Here is a 16,324-nt window from a genome sequence, read left to right as displayed (position 1 = left end):
GATGGCTGGGGGGGTAGTCACCCTCAAAGACATAATTTACAGACCTTTTCAACTACGCTGAACAAAATGGCTATCTAAAAATGTTGATTAGATGTGTTTTGGGGATTGAATGCGTGGGGGGGCTTGTTGCCCTCCAATCACTTTTGACTATTAAAAAGGGCACTAGTCCTTTCAGTTTAGTAGTATCCAATCTATTAATTCTGTGAGAGTCCTATCCCTTTTCCTGTGAGAGCCCTCTAACGTCACGGCACCCCTGGGGAAATTCCTGACAGCCCTGGCAAGATTCAAGTGAGAGCCCTGTTTCTAGGTAAAATTCTCATGGCATCCCGGACAAAATTACCGTGAGAACCCTGGCAAAATTACCGCGAGAGCCCTGTCAAGATTCCCAGATGTTTCAATTAATTGGAATGTGGCCGGGATAATAGAAAAGTAATAATAATAAGGGGAGCTCCTATCCCCTCGCACGTGTTTCTAGCTGGCAAAATTCCCGCCACGTTTCTAGGCAATGGCAGAAGCCATTTTATAGTACATTAGATACGTGAAGCTGCCAACCCCTCAAGGCGTCACACCTACGCAAGACTCCCTAGACACACCCCTCTACACTCCAATGATGTCACAACACCCCCGTTTCAAAGGTCAGGTCTAATATGCTTGACGCAATTTTATGTAACCCTGCCTCAGGAAACCATTGGGAATCCCTGCTTATAACGTAACGAGAGAACATACCTTACGTAATGATTGTGAATCACTGTCGCGTAATACTTTGTTTTTTCGCCTGAAACCTTCAAAGCTTTTTTTTTCTTTTACTTAATGGTGGCACACACTTTATGTAAGGTCAGCGCATCTTATGCATGGACGGCGCATCTGTCACTGTTGCTTAATACCTTTTTTGACATTTTATTTTTCGTCCGAAACATACAATGATTTTTTTTTCTTTCATTAGTTGTTTCTTTGACCCCGCTAGGACTCGAAAGAATAATTTTCTTCCAAGGGGAACGTACTCTAACCGAGAGGACAAAACTGCTATTCCCAGTATTTTATCCTACTCTTAATATTCTAAAATTACCCTAATGCGTGACCCGTAACATTCCCCATTTTTGGCAAACTCTAGAATGACGTATTATTCTCAAAGTTTGACACGCTCCAGGGGACAATCGCTCTCAAGATATTAATAAAGGGAAATGCATGCCTTACTTGTGGTAAAAAATACATCTTAAAAACAAAGACATTGTAAATAACAGGTTTTATTATTTCAAACAAATTGACAAGAAACATTAAAAACATAGAAAAGACAGTTAAAAAACACGACAAAAAATAAAAGGTGAAAAAAGCCATATCATAATATACACAAAATAACCGTGTATTATAGAAAATCGGGGGTCCTAGCATGCAACCCAAGGGGGTAGGGGGAGGGGGAGTGATATTAAAGACGGAATTAAAACGTTTTAAGACCTTTTAAGGAAACACCCCTTTACTAAATTTGTGAATATTTCGCAATACCCGAACAATAGGTTCCACCTTCCACCTAGCATTCATTTTCAGAGGACACCTTGATAATAGATGCAATTTTTAAGCATTATTATGGCTTATGAAAGGATAAAATAAAAACAATAACATGCGTAATTTAAGGAAAAACAAGGGGGGAGGACTCCAGGGGGGGCGTCTGTGGGGGATGGGGAACTGTTTTTTCCGTCGCCAACGCAGCACCGCCTTTTTTATCCACCGTTTTATTTACAGTTTTTCGTTGCGCAAAGTGATAATTTTCAAGCGCTTAATTTTTAAATGTTTTCTTATTTTTTTGTTAGCCCGCAATGATCCTCCCTCCACTTGGTACCGGCTCACTCGCTGGCCACCTCCGAGGGAGTGTTCAGTCCACCGAACGGTTTGTCTCAGTCCTTACGCAACCTAGGGCACATTTTTCAGCAAAAATATCAAAACACGCAAAGGGGGAACTTCTATCTCGAGAAATTCTTGTTCCCACCCATCCCGCGCACAGCGGGGAAGTTTGTTCAGTGTTTGCTTATTCCGGGGACGGAATCCGAACTTCAAATAGACGACAAAGGAGGTTAAAAATGGTCTCGCTCGAGATAATTTAAAAAGTAGTAATAATAGGGAAATTATCATAGAATTTCTAGGACATACCCCCCTCTAACTTTACAGCATCCCTGTTTCTAGCGCTCATCTGGCAAGATTCCCACCCCCTGGCAACCCACCCAGGACTCCAGGTGTTCTAATATTTCTTCTGTATTGCCAAGATTCCCACCCATTTTTGACATATTGTTTTTCTGGAAGATCCCCAAGATTTCCGTGACCAGGTCTTTTATGGATGACGCCATTGTATCTTACAAACTAGACTGCAGGAGCGCATGGGGGAATCCCCCGAGCACGGTACACAAGCGGATGCTGCGTAATAACTGCGGTGCTCATTTTAAGCAATGACACCTAATGGGAGAGGTTGGAAGATCACCTTGTGAGAAGGATAGATACCCAAACCATTAAAAAATATACTTACGACCCAGAGCGGAATGGCGCTGCCACACTGTTTTCACACTGACACCAGCCCCCCATCACTCCACTCCCCACCGCCATCCGTGTGGTACCAGTCCTCGCCCCGTAGGAAATTTTCAACCTCTTTCACCCCGAAAAAAGCTAAAGAATCCCATTAAACACTTTGTTCATAATGATAGCCATTTCGTGCTGGACATTAACACTGCTTACGTTGCGTTTAGCAATAATTCAAGATTTCTGTATTTTTATAAAAAAAAATTGAAAAATACGAAAGTTTCTGTTCTGAATTAAAAAAATGTAAGTTATTTTTCTAGTGGGTTTAAAGTGTGGCTCATTCAAACATAGTAAAAATACACTAAAACATTCTACGTCAGGTTTATGTATGGAAAAATTGCATTTCAAATTATTGTGTCATGTCTAAATGACTTTCAGAGCCCCTCCCCTGTGCACGTCCCAGATGAAGACCTCAGTCTCTTTCTGTCTAAAAAATGTAAATGATGTCGAGACTGCATTCGTAAATTATATCTTCCCAGTGTTGATATTTATGAAAACAGAGAAGACGCCCCCCTTTCTTTGCTACTGTTTGATACTCTAAGCATTTCACCCAACAGTGCCACACTATTACTGCTCTTTGACCTCCTCTGACATCGCCCCATCCTCTTAAAACACTTTTCAGACATTTCTTATTAAAAATTTTACTTCAATCTATTCTTTCGAGTTTTCGCCAGCAATTCACGCCACAGTACCACACTATAACTACTCTCGACAGGTGTCGTAGGGGTTTTAATGCCTACGACACCCGTCATCATCATTGAAAGCGTCCTCTAACGTTTGAAAAACACACAAACATAAACGAAAAATACACACCCAGACAAAAACAGAAAAAACACACACAAAAAAACAGACACACAAAAACACATACACAAAAACACACAAACACAAAAACACTCACACACATACACAAAAATGCACAAACACACAAAAGCACACACACACACAAAAAAAACCACATACACAAACACAAAACACACACACACAACACTACGCCATTTGAATTTTTTCGTTGAACTGTTAGACTTGGAATATTTTTGTAGTTTTATGTCATGATTTACCTTGTCACTGTTACACTCTTGATGTTTCACAGTTCATTTTGGAATTTTTTTTGTTGAAATGTAAGACTGGGAATATTTTTATGCTGTTGTGTCGTGGTTTGCCTTGTCACTATTATATTCTGTCGATGTTTCAAAGTTCATTTCGGGATTTTTTTCATTGAAATGTAACACTTAGAATATTTTCGTAGCGTTGTGTCTTGTCAACATTACATTATGTAGATGTTTCAAATTTCAGTTCGGAATTTTTTCGTTGAAATGTAAAACTTGGAATATTTATGTAGTGTTGTCTCATGATTTACCTTCTCACCATCACACTCTCTTGCTGTTTCAAAGTTCATTTTGGAATTTTTTTTGTCGAAATGTAAGACTTGGAATATTTTTGTACTGTTGTCTCTTGGTTTACCATGTCAGTACTACATTCTGTTGATGTTTCAAAGTTCATTTCAGGATTTTTTTAGTTGAAATATAAGATTTGGAATTTTTTTGGACTGGTTTACCTTGTCACTATTACATTCCGTTGATGTTTCAACATTCGTTTGGAAATTTTTTCCTCGAAATCTAGGAATATTTTTGTTGTGTTGTCATGATTTACCTTGTCACAGTTACACTCTCTTGATGTTTCAAAGTTCATTTTGGATTTTTTTCGTTGAAATGTAAGACTTTGAATATTTTTGTACTGTTGTGTTGTGGTTTAACTTGTCACTGCTTCATTCTGTCGAAGTTTCAAAGTTCGTTTCGGGATTTTTTCGTTGAAATGTAACACTTGGAATATTTTTGTAGCGTTGTGTCTTGTCACCGTTACATTCTGTAGATGTTTCAAAGTTCTCTTTGGAATTTTTTCGTTGAAATGTAAGACTTGGAATATTTTTTTAGTGTTATCTCATGATATACCTTGCCACTGTTACATTCTCTTGATGTGACAAAGTTCATTTTGGAATTTTTGTCTCGCAATGTAAGACTTTTGTAGTGGTTTACCATGTCACTTACATTTCTGTTGATGCTTCAATGTTCATTTGGAATTTTTCTGTTGAAATTTAAGACTTGAATGGCTTTGCAGTGTCGCCTCGTCGTTTACCTTATCACTGTTAGATTAGCATGATGTTTCAAAGTTCTTTTTGGAATTTTTTAGTTGAAATGTAAGACTTGAAGTATTTTGTGTAGTGTGGTGGTTTACCTTGTCACTGTTACAAGCAAAAGGTTAAGAGAGACATGCAAAAAGCTAGGTTAATTTACTATCACTTAGCGACGACGTTAAGTAATCTTAAATTAACCTAGCTTTTTTCATGTCTCTCTTAACCTTTTCCAAAAGGTTAAGGAAAAGGTTAAGTGCCTTGTCACCGTTACATTCTGTATATGTTTCAAAGTTCTGTTCGGAATTTTTTTCTTGAAATGTAAGAATTAGAATGTTTTTATAGTGTTATCTCATGATTTTCCTTGTCATTGTCAGACTCTCTTGATGTGTTAAAGTTCACTTTGGAATTTTTGTATCGTAATGTAAGACTTGGAATATTTTTGTACTGTTGTCTCGTGGTTTACTATGTCATTGCTACATTCTGCTGATATTTCAAAGTTGATTTCCGGGATATTTTCGTTGAAATCTAAGACTTAGAATATTTTTTGTAGTGGTTTACCATTCCGCTCTGGGTCATTAGTACTTTTTAATTTGTTTGGGTATCTATCCTTCTCGTAAGTTGATCTTCCAACCTCTCCCTTTAGGTGTCATTGCTTAAGATGAGCACCGCCGTTATTACGCAGCATCCGCAAGTGTACCGTGCTCGGGGGCTCCTGGAGTCTGTTTTGTAAGATACAATGGCGTCATCCATATTAGACCTGATCACAGAAATCTTGGGTATCTTCCAGAAAAACAATATGTCAAAAATGGATGGGAATTTTGGCAATACAGAAGAAATATTAGAACGCCTGGAATCCCGGGTGGGATGCCAAGGGTGGGAATCTTGCCAGATGAGCGCTAGAAACAGGGATGCTGTGAAGTGAGAGGGGGGTATGTCCTAGAAATTCTATGATAATTTCCCTATTATAACTACTTTTTAAATTATCTCGAGCGAGACCATTTTTAACCTCCTTTATCGTCTAGTTGAAGTCTGGATTCCGTCCCCGGAATGAGTAAACACTGACCAAACTTCCCCGCTGTGCGCGGGATGGATGGGAACAAGAATTTCTCGAGATAGAAGTTCCCCCTTTGCGTGTTTTGATATTTTTGCTGAAAAAAAATGTGCCCTAGGTTGCGTAAGGACTGAGAGAAACTGTTTGGTGGACTGAACACTCCCTCGGAGGCGGTCAGCGAGCGGGCCGGTACGCTAGTGGAGGAAGGATCATTGCGGGCTAACAAAAAAAGAAAACATTAAAAAATTAAACGCTTGAAAATTATCACTTGCAATGTGCAACGAAAAAATGTAAATAAAACGGTGGATAAGAAAGGCAGTGCTGAGTTGGCGACGGAAAAACAGTCCCCCATCCCCCACAGACGCCCCCTGGAGTCCTCCCCCCTTGTTTTTCCTTAAATTACGCATGTTATTGTTTTTATTTTATCCTTTCATAAGCCATAATAATGCTTAAAAATTGCATCTATTATCAAGGTGTCCTCTGAAAATGAATGCTAGGTGGAAGGTGGAACCTATTGTTCGGGTATTGTGAAATATTATAAATTTAGTTCAATGAAAAAGTATTTCCTTAAAAGCTCTTAAAACGTTTTAAATCCGTCTTTAATATCACTCCCCCTCCCCCTACCCCCTTGGGTTGCATGCTAGGACCCCCGATTTTCGATAATACACGGTTCTTCTTTTGTGTATATTATGATATGGCTTTTTTCACCTTTTATTTTTTGTCGTTCTTTTTAACTGTCTTTTCTATGTTTTTAATGTTGCTTGTCAATTTGTTTGAAATAATAAAACCTGTTATTTACAAAGTCTTTGTTTTTAAGATGTATTTTTTAGCACAAGTAAGAAATGTATTTCTCTGTATTAATATCTTGAGAGCGATTGTCTCCTGGAGCGTGTCAAATTTTGAGAGTAATACGTCATTCCAATGTTTGCCAAAAATGGGGAATCTTAGGTTTCACGCATTAGGTTAATTTAGAATATTAAGAGTAGGATAAAATACTGGGAATAGTAGTTTTGTCCTCTCGGTTAGAGCGCGTTCTCCTTGGAAGAAAATTGACCTTTCGGGTCCTGGCGGGGTCAAAGAAACAACTAATGAAAGAAAAAAGCACTGTATGTTTCGGACGAAAAATAAAATGTCAAAAAAGGTATTAAGCGACAGGGAAGTGCCGTCCATGCGTAAGATGCGCTGACCTTACATAAAGTGTGTGCCACTATTATGTAAATGAAAAAAAAAATCGCTTTGAAGGTTTCAGGTGAAAAAATGTATTACGTGAAAGTGATGCACAATCATTACTTCAGGTGTGTGATCTCTTTACGTTACATGCGGGGATTCCCCATGGGTGCCTGAGGCAGGGTGACATAAAATTTTGTCAAGCATATTAGACCTGACCGTTTGAAACGGGGTGTGTTGTGACATCATTGGAGTGTAGAGGGGTGTGTCTTGGGAGTCTTGCGTAGGTGTGACGGCTTGAGGGGTTGGTAGCTCCACGTACCTAATGTGCTACAAAATGGCTTCCACCACCTGGGGAGACAGTTTGGACACGATTTTGCCTAGCAACATGGCGGGAATTTTGCCAGCTAGAAACACGTGCGAGGAGCTAGGAGCTCCCCTTGTTATTATTACTTTTATATTATTCCGACCATATTCCAATTAATTGAAACATCTGGGAATCTTGCCTGGGCTCTCACGGTAATTTTGCCAGGGCTCTCACGGTAATTATGCCAGGGATGCCATGCGAATTTTGCCGAGAAACAGGGCTCTCACGGGAATCTTGCCAGGGCTGTCACAAGGATTTTGCCAGGGGTTCCGTGACGTCAGAGGGCTCTCACAGGAAAAGGGATAAGGCTCTCACAGAATCAATAGATAGGATATGACTCAGTTGCTAATCCAGTGAGCCTTTCCGAAGTATCTACGACAACAAATAGCCATCTCAAAATGTCTATCAGACGCATTTCGGGAAAATACGAGGTGTGGGGGGGCCATTCACCCTTCAACCACTCCGAATCTTAAAAAGGGCACTAGAACTTCTGATTACCAGTCCAATGAGCCCTCTTCGTAGTTTATACGGTCGCCCTTTCTATATAAACCTTATATGCCCCCAGGGCATAACTTGCAACCCTTGCCCTGAGGGCTACTGTTGGGGGGGGGGGGTCATCCTCAAAGACGTAATTTCCAGACCTTTTAATTAAGTTTAAACCCTTTGCAATCTAATATTGTTAAATGGGTTTTTTTGGGGAAATAGGGCCGGTAGGAGGGGGGTTAGCTGCCATCCAGTCGCCTTCGACAATAAAAAAGGGCACTAGCCCTTTCAATTTTCAATCGTATGAGCCCTATCTGAAGTTTTTCGACAACTCCTTCGATATGAAGTGCCCTGGTCTAACTAAAACAAACAAACCAAAAAAAAATAATACATGCCCACATCGCTCTCTACTGAGGTAGCGCTATTGCACTGCCTATGATTAAATAAAAAAAACTGTTTTTCCAACTGAAAGTAAGGAGCAACATTAAAACTTGAAGCGAGCAGAAATTATTACACATATTGGGGGGTTTGCCCCAGCTCAATACCTCGCTCTTTACGCTAAAATATTACTTTGTTTCAATTCTTTAAGAATTACTCCTGAAACACAAGAGCCGTTTAATTAGAATAATAAGCTTTTTTTAAAGTTCTAAAAAAACTATAGCGTTAAGATAAAGTATCGAGGAGAAGCCAACCCCTCTCATAGGCGTAATCATTCTTGTTTGTTTTAAGTTTTGATGTTGCTCCTTACTTTCAGTTGAAAAAACTTGTTTTTTCTGATTTCTCAGATCCAACCCCGCTCTACGGAAAACTCCCTTCCCCCAAGAAAAAATTATCCATGGAAAGATCCTTCCTCGTATCCCCCCCCGAAAAATATCTGTATACTTCTCAATAGCCAATACTATATGTAAACAACAGGCAAAGTTCACAGCTTGCAGCCGTTCCCCCAGCGGCTTTTTTTTTGGGGGGGGGGGGGTCAAATCATCCTCGAAGACATAGTTATTAGATCTTTCGACTATGTTAAACATAATGGTTATCTCAAAATTTTGATCGGACGACTTTGGGAAAAAGGGAGTGTAGGAGGGGGTAAGCTGCCCTCTAATATTTTTATTCACTTAAAAAAGGCACTAGAACTTTTGGTTTCCGACCAAAATGAGCCCTCTCCCGATCTTCTAGGATCATTGCTCCGGTACGTTCATCACTGGGAAAAGCAAACAAAAACAAAATAAAGACGCATCCAGGATAGGCCTATGCTTCCACATTATGCAAAAATGCAAAATTCCACATTTTTGTATATATGAGCTTGAACCCTTTACACTAGGGTTTTCTGATATGCTGAATCTGATGTTGTGATTTTCATTGATGTTTTGGGGGTGTTTCTCCCTTTTTCAAAACTTGGGGAAATCTTTTTCAGGCTCGTAGCTTTTGATGGGTAACATTAAACTTTTAATTTCATATATTTTGAATACGCATCACAATTTGATTCTATTGATTTATCCATTGTTATTAAGTCTCTGTTTCTTAGAGTTTCGGTTACTATTAAGCTGCATCGCTCCTTACTTACAGTTCTTTACCATGCACTCCTTAACTACATTAGTCTAATATAAAAATGATGTCGTATGTGTGCATATGTAACAGCCTTATCTAAAGGCGCACGGTTAAGATTTCCTTTTAGTGGATAGTGGGCTGTGGATCAATTTTAGAGGGAGTCGTCAACCCTCCTCGGTGTGTAGATGTGATATCGCAGATACTTTCCAACACCGAAGAAAGGAGCTACTATATGCAATATGCACTATATGCCTAAAAGTCAATTCTGGAGGCCCCTCCCAAATGTTGCGGTTGTGACCACTTACGTTATCATGATATATTTGTACCATGCTTATTGTTGCCGAATTTGATTCTTATTACAGACAGGTCAAGAAGATTGTCTTTGGGTGATGGAAGTAACAATGAAATATCTCGTGAATCTGGAGTCCACAGTCAATCTCTTTCACAGTTTGAAACCTTGAATTCCACATTGCAATCCAACATAAGGTATGCTTATATTTCTTAGTACAATTAGAATAGAACCTTGCTATTTACAATACTGCAATAGCTTTAAGCTAACATGAACATATCGTTACTGAAAAAATAATCAAATTAAATTATACAAGGAATTAAGAAAAAGCAACAGCAAAAATCTAAAATAGAAAGTACTTCTTCAAGGTCATTAGGATGAAATATGGGATAAACGTCAAGCATTACAGTCAATGACTAAAGTGATGAGTTTTGGTCGTCTCTTGTTTTTTTAATGCGACTATTATGCTATTGTTAGGCTACCAACTTTTGCTATATGTTGTATTTAAAAAAAAAATGAAGGGACAACAATTTTAGGCTGGGGCAGAGCCGTGTATAGTTGTTATTTATGTTTTTGGTTAAGAAAGGTTAAGAAAAGTGCATTCGTGTTTCATAGTTAAATTTTAATGTCACACGAAATAAAAAACTGCCCTAGAAGTGTTATGAATCTCCTAGAGCTGCTAGAATGTTTTCCCCAAGGGTGCTCAAAATACTTGATAATGTTGTTATAGAATATCGGGAGAGGTCTCATTCGAACGGAAATTAAAAGTTCTAGTGTCCTAGTGGCAACTAGGCCCACTCCCACGCCCCCTTTTCTCAAAATAATCCTGTCAAAATTTTGAGATGGCCATTTTGTTCAGCATAGTTGAAAGGCCCAATAGCTATGCCTTTGGAGATAACATGACCCTCCACAGTCCCTTGGGAAAGGTCTTATTTGTTGTTGGGAAGTATGCATACAGTTTTCGGGGGGGGGAGGATTTTCTGTTTGGGGGATTTTTCATGGGGAGGGAAGTTTCCAGGGGTGAACTTTTCAGGGGAATTTGCCAGAATTCCTATGCGAAGAATTTCCTATACGAAGAATTCCTATGTCTTGCTTTCCCTTTACCGACTCAATTTTACGCGTGGAGATGTTAAGTGTAATTGTCCGGGGTAAAGTTGCCCCGGGATTGAATTGTCTAGAGAATATTCTTGTGAGAAGAGGGATTTTTCCGTGGAGGTGAAGCCAGATTTCCTTGCTTTATTAAAATAGGTCAGAAATTAAATAAGAAAAACAAGTTTTTTTCAGCTGAAAGTAAAGAGCAATATTAAAATTTGAAGCGAACAGAAATCATTACGTATGTAAAGGGTGTTGCCCCCTGCTCAATACCTTGCTCTTTACGCTGAAGTTTGAATTTTATATCTGTAAGAACGACTCCTGAAACACAAGCGTCGTTTAATTAGAACAATAAGAAGCTTTCTATAAAAGTATTTAACAACTTTAGCTTGACGAGCGAGGTGTTGGGGAGGAGCAACACCCCTCATATACGTAATAATTTCTGTTCGTTTTATGTTTTATTGTTGCTCTTTACTTTCACTTGAAAAAGCTTTTTTTTTCATTTAATCTATGTTAGAGACGGTTCTTTGCTGCCCGTCAATAATACATACTACTACTACTACTAGCAACTTACTGCAGCACCAAGCTGCCTGAAGACAACACAACTGCGTACGCTACTCCTGCAACCCAATCTGTTCAGGTCCTCCCTGTTCACACTTCCCGAGACGTTCCTGTTTCCATTAAATCTTTTGTTAGGACATCCTCCCACCCCCTTTGAGGGCGACCTGCTTTTCGTTTGGCCCTAAACTGTTGCTGGACAAGAACGATCCTAGGCAATCTGTTATCCTTCATCTGCAGAACATGTCCTAGCTGTTTCACGACAAGTGAAAAGAAACAGTTGGTACAAAAGTTGGAATCACAGGTGGTGTCTTCCAGTGACAACTGTATGCAATGGTTCTTCACTAGACGCCTAACTTTCCCCCTATCTCTTGCGTGAGTGAAATGCATCACAAAGATTATATCCCACCATCATCAAGGTTTTCATTAAAGAAATATACCGACTCAAATTTTTGCTTATTTATATTTACGTTAGTTTTAAATTTTGACTCCGTAACAAGAAGTTTACTCGTTTGGAACATCTTATCTTATTCTGCATACTTGTATTTTTCTTCTATATTTCTAGAAAACTCCGGGAAGCCAATTTTGAGCTGCAGAGAAAACTCGATGAAAAAGACGAGGAGTTAGCTGAGCAGGCCAAAAATTCAGAGCGGCTGCTTTCTCAAATACGCCAGGATTTGTCACATTGGCGACAAAAGTATGCAGCGCTACTGCAAGATCGACAAGAAGACAAAGTCGACTTGCAGACAATCAGAACGTATATCGCAACCCTGCCTACCCATGATGAAATTCTATCACGAAAGATAGAAATATCCTTTTTATTCTTCATTTAATTTTTCTTAATCTTCGATTCTTCTCTATGGGGTTCTTGTAAAAATTCAGGTGTACTCAAGTTTGTCTCTTTGTGTTTTGAATTAGATTGCTGCAGAGATTGTATTGATCCAAAACAGAGAACAATTTTTTAGCAATGGAAGTTTGAAACTGCTATGATATAAAAACGAGAGTACGTATTAAGGGGATTCGATACCATAAAGAATCACCCTATCTCGTCCATTATAAAATTTTTTAGTTTATGTGGTCAAACTATTTAGAATTGATTGTGTGGTCTTGTCGCAACTTGTTGAGCTTGGATAAGTGATCTGAATAAACGGCAGAAAACTGAAGCCGACATTTACTTTCCTGAAAATCTTAGAAAAACTTTTTAACTTCTCTTGTTTTGTGCTGGAGATAGATATCTTTAGTTTTAGAGAACGTTATATCATTGGAAAGTGTAATTTTGTTTTTTCGATCAAACAGCAGGATTTTCTTTTAAAAATTCAGGAAAGGGTTGTCCCTAAAAATGTTCTAGTGAACCTGCTAGGAAAATGCCCAAAATCACCATAAAAGAAATGTCATTTGATCAATTTAATAGCTCCTCGAATTTTCAATAGGTTTCAATGATAAGTAGTCCCCTGGGAGAATTCGCTAATGAATCTTTCGCCTTTCAGACCGTCAGATGACGTTGAATCTAAAAAAATGGTTTTTAAAGTACTGAATCCTCTTAAGTTACTTATTAGAGAAAATAATAAAATAAAACTTTAACAGGGCGGTTAGACTTAGCCAACCGATGCAGTGTGTTTCATAGTAATTTTTGATATATCCAACTCAAAAGTATGAGGAACTTACATAATGATTATTTGGCCAGCAGAGATAAACCAGAACGTAAAATCATTCATAAATCAACTCAATGAGGAAAGATCCAGGGAGCAGTGTTTCCAATCCTCTTTTTTTCTTTTTTTTTCTTTTTTTTTTTGCACCTCCTGTGGTCAACGTATTAGACTCAATGTTTCACACTTTTTCTATATTTTTGGGTTCGGAAGATAAAATATAAGGCTGATAATCATAAACCCAAAGATTTTAAAAGATTAAAAAATCTATGAAGCATCCAATGTAAAGATTACTTATGCGATGTCTTTTGAGACATAATAAAATATTCTTTGACTAAATGTCTACCAAATTGAGCTTCTCAGCTTAATACGAGGTAGATCTCATGGTATGAGGACGGCTTAAGTAAAATCCTGAATAAATCAGTTTTTTTTTTACTAATTGGTCTTTATTTAATTCAAACATTTAAGGCGTGTTTCGCCGTCCCAATTGATGTCCCCGCAGCCCCACATGGCGTTGCATCAAACTTTCGAGGTAGCGATCAGATTATTAATCAGATTATTCTATATGATTCGTGACGTGACCAGGACAAGGGGTATATTAAATGTAAAAATAACCCTTTTAAAACAGATATATTCTGGTAGACAGGTGGATTTGTAACACCTTGTTGAAAACAGGATCGTGCAGGGATTTTGGTCTATGTAATTGCAGGCATCTTGACCCTCCCCCTCCGACTTCGGAAATATAGACGCACTGCAGCAATTTTGGCTCGGTGTTGTTCAGAAATTATTTATAAGTCTGTTTTTAAATTATCAGATGACTGTCCCAAATCAAATCACAGTAGGTCTGTATTTGAGAAATAATAATCCGTTTGTTTCAAAGCTGGTATTTGAGGACTTTTTAGTCCTATACGAGGCTCTTTAAATCAAAGTATGGCAAGGACATATTTTATATGTGACTTTAAATTTAAATCACGTGTTTAGTCATTTAAGTATTAAGTATTTAAGTGCTTTTAAAGGTACTCATTTCAAATATGACGTTAAAAATGAAATTTTACCTTGTACTTGCCAACAGTCCCCTTCCCCTGAAAAGAGTACCAAATTATGCAAACTATGGGTTTTAAAAGAAATTCTTCGTAGGTTAATTTTCGTAGAATAGAAAACACAAATTTCTTTTAAGTTTTTTTTTTAATTAAAGAGAGTATCTTAATTAAATTAAGATACTTCTCAAATGAGTCAAACTTGAAGCTTCGATGTAGACAATCTTGTTACAGCCAATTTAGTTTCAGTATTTTACGACAGCACTTATTTCTATTAACATTCTTCCCTTTTAATCCACCCATTTAAATATAGTATAATTTCTGTATTGTAATAAATCTTTCCCAGACACTGTTTGGTAATAGTTGAAACAGTATCTTGGGTTCTACAATGAGTAATTAAGTGAGACGAACATAAGTTACCACAAATAAAAGTTGAGGATGGTACCCATCAGATTTGAGGCTAAAGTGTAAATTCTAATTTAATATAAAAGAGATAAAGCAAAAAATTAAGACCAAAATATGAATGAAGTTTCCTGGAATTTCAACGTATAAAAAAATATATGGATGAAAATAAAATCTAAGTGTGTTAACTGTATTAAAATATTAAAAGTAATTAGCAGTCACTTGGAACAAAGGTAATTTTTCACATTGAAGGATACAGTTTCGCAAAGCTCCTTAAATGGCTATAAATATTTGTTGTGACACTTTTATTGAGCAATCTATTTAGTTATCAGCAAAGACAGATGCCATTCTAAACTTTTGGGTTGTGGCAACACTGTACTTATTTATGGTAATTTCTGATTATTTTAAGCTTGACTTCATTGTTAGTTCTTCTTCCTGTTTATTTTAGGTGTCACATGCTGTTCTTTTAAAGTTTGATATTTTATGTAAGCTAATTTCTGTTCGTGTTAAGTTCTAAAATTGCTCTTTATTTTCCATAGGAAAATCGTGTTTTAATTGAATAAATTAAAAAACTCAAAAATTAACCATAGGTATTTCCTAACATAAACGCAATTTAATATTAATTTCGTAATTCAAAGTTTTAATTTTGCGCCCCAAATCCAATAATAATTTTCTCCAGCAACTTGTTGTTTCGTATAGAAAAATGTGCCGATAATTGTCAGTAATATTTTTTTGTGGACTTACGGAAACACATTTTTTCGTAAACAAAATCGTTGCTAACAGTTTTGTTAGGACGGTGGAAAAACTCCTCTTTGGTTCAAAAATTCACAGCTATTATTTAACATTTTGAAGACTCGCTGATACACTTTTTTGGTAAAAAGTTGTAGATAACGGTTTTTGTTATGACCGTGGAAACATGTTTGTAATGTTTGCTCTGCTTTTGATCTATCCACATTTATTGATTCAAAACTTTTTTTTCCTGATACTACTAGTACCGCAACAATGCCCAACGTTTCGAAATGCTAGACTGAGATAAGACTTGCTATTTTGCTTTTTTAATCCTAGCGGATAAACCCTCTCATTTACGTAATTCGAAATTGTTTTGGAGAGTAAGTGGACGGACAAACTTGTCAAACAGCATAAAAATATAGAAAAGCTATAGGCTGTCTGGGGATGTCTTGGAGTTTTGGCCCCGATGCCCCGCCATCAGACCCTTATTGTATCGAGCTGCCAGTTTCATTAATGTTCGCATCTTCAATGTTCTAGCAAAAGTTGAAGCTAAATTAGAAATGTCTTTTCTTGTGGAAAAAAGAGAGCAGGGATCCTTGATGTAGCCTACCATGCAGTTCATCAATATTCTTTTACATGATATGTTATTTGTAACAAATCTGAGGTATATGTTCTTTCCAATTTATATGAGTATGATTTACCTACTTGCATCACAAAGAGGGTGTTTCGTTTTGCTTAGATTTGGGTTTTTTTAAACTTTGAAAATAGAAACAGAAATTTAATTTGCAAAATTGCATCCGATTTTATGTGAAAAACTATAATTTTCCAAGTGTAGAAGGTTGATCGTACAAATTTTCGACCTCAACGGTAAGAGAGCTCAGAGCATTTGTCTAATAGACATTAGGTTGATCAGACAAAGGTCTGGCCCTTAGTGCAGGAGAATAAGAGCACCCCTTCAAGGGTTTAGGGTTCAAAATATGAAACTGGTGTTTTTGGGCAACTATTTTGTATTTTTCAAGAGATTCATCTAAACAATTTGTAACTTCAGATTATTCAGTGCACTATAAGATGAGGTATTTTGATAAATACAGAGCACTATTCAGAGTATTCAGAGCACAGAGGATTATTCAGTGCCCTATAAGATGAGGTATTTTGATAAATACAGAGCACTATTCAGAGTATTCAGAGCACAGAGGATTATTCAGTGCCCTATAAGATGAGGTATTTTGATAAATACAGAGCACTATTCAGAGTATTCAGAGCAC

At 37.5% G+C, this 16,324-nt stretch overlaps 1 protein-coding gene across 1 annotated transcript in view; it reads left to right on the top strand.

Moving 5' to 3' along the window:
- Window positions 1-16,324, top strand: part of LOC148946849 (uncharacterized) — a 70,535-nt gene that overhangs the window by 31,039 nt on the left and 23,172 nt on the right. Inside the window, exons 2-3 of the mRNA XM_089097163.1 lie at window positions 9,669-9,792; window positions 11,811-12,057. Coding sequence (XP_088953289.1) covers window positions 9,669-9,792; window positions 11,811-12,057 — 371 coding nt within the window. The remainder of the gene's footprint in view (window positions 1-9,668; window positions 9,793-11,810; window positions 12,058-16,324) is intronic.

This window comes from Artemia sp. Qi Xiang Cuo, chromosome 11, assembly GCF_049724085.1.
Source record: "Artemia sp. Qi Xiang Cuo chromosome 11, ASM4972408v1, whole genome shotgun sequence".
Classification (NCBI taxonomy): Eukaryota; Metazoa; Arthropoda; class Branchiopoda; order Anostraca; family Artemiidae; genus Artemia; species Artemia sp. Qi Xiang Cuo.
Note: the sequence above shows the minus strand (reverse complement) of the source record. Positions and strands in the feature narration are given on the sequence as shown.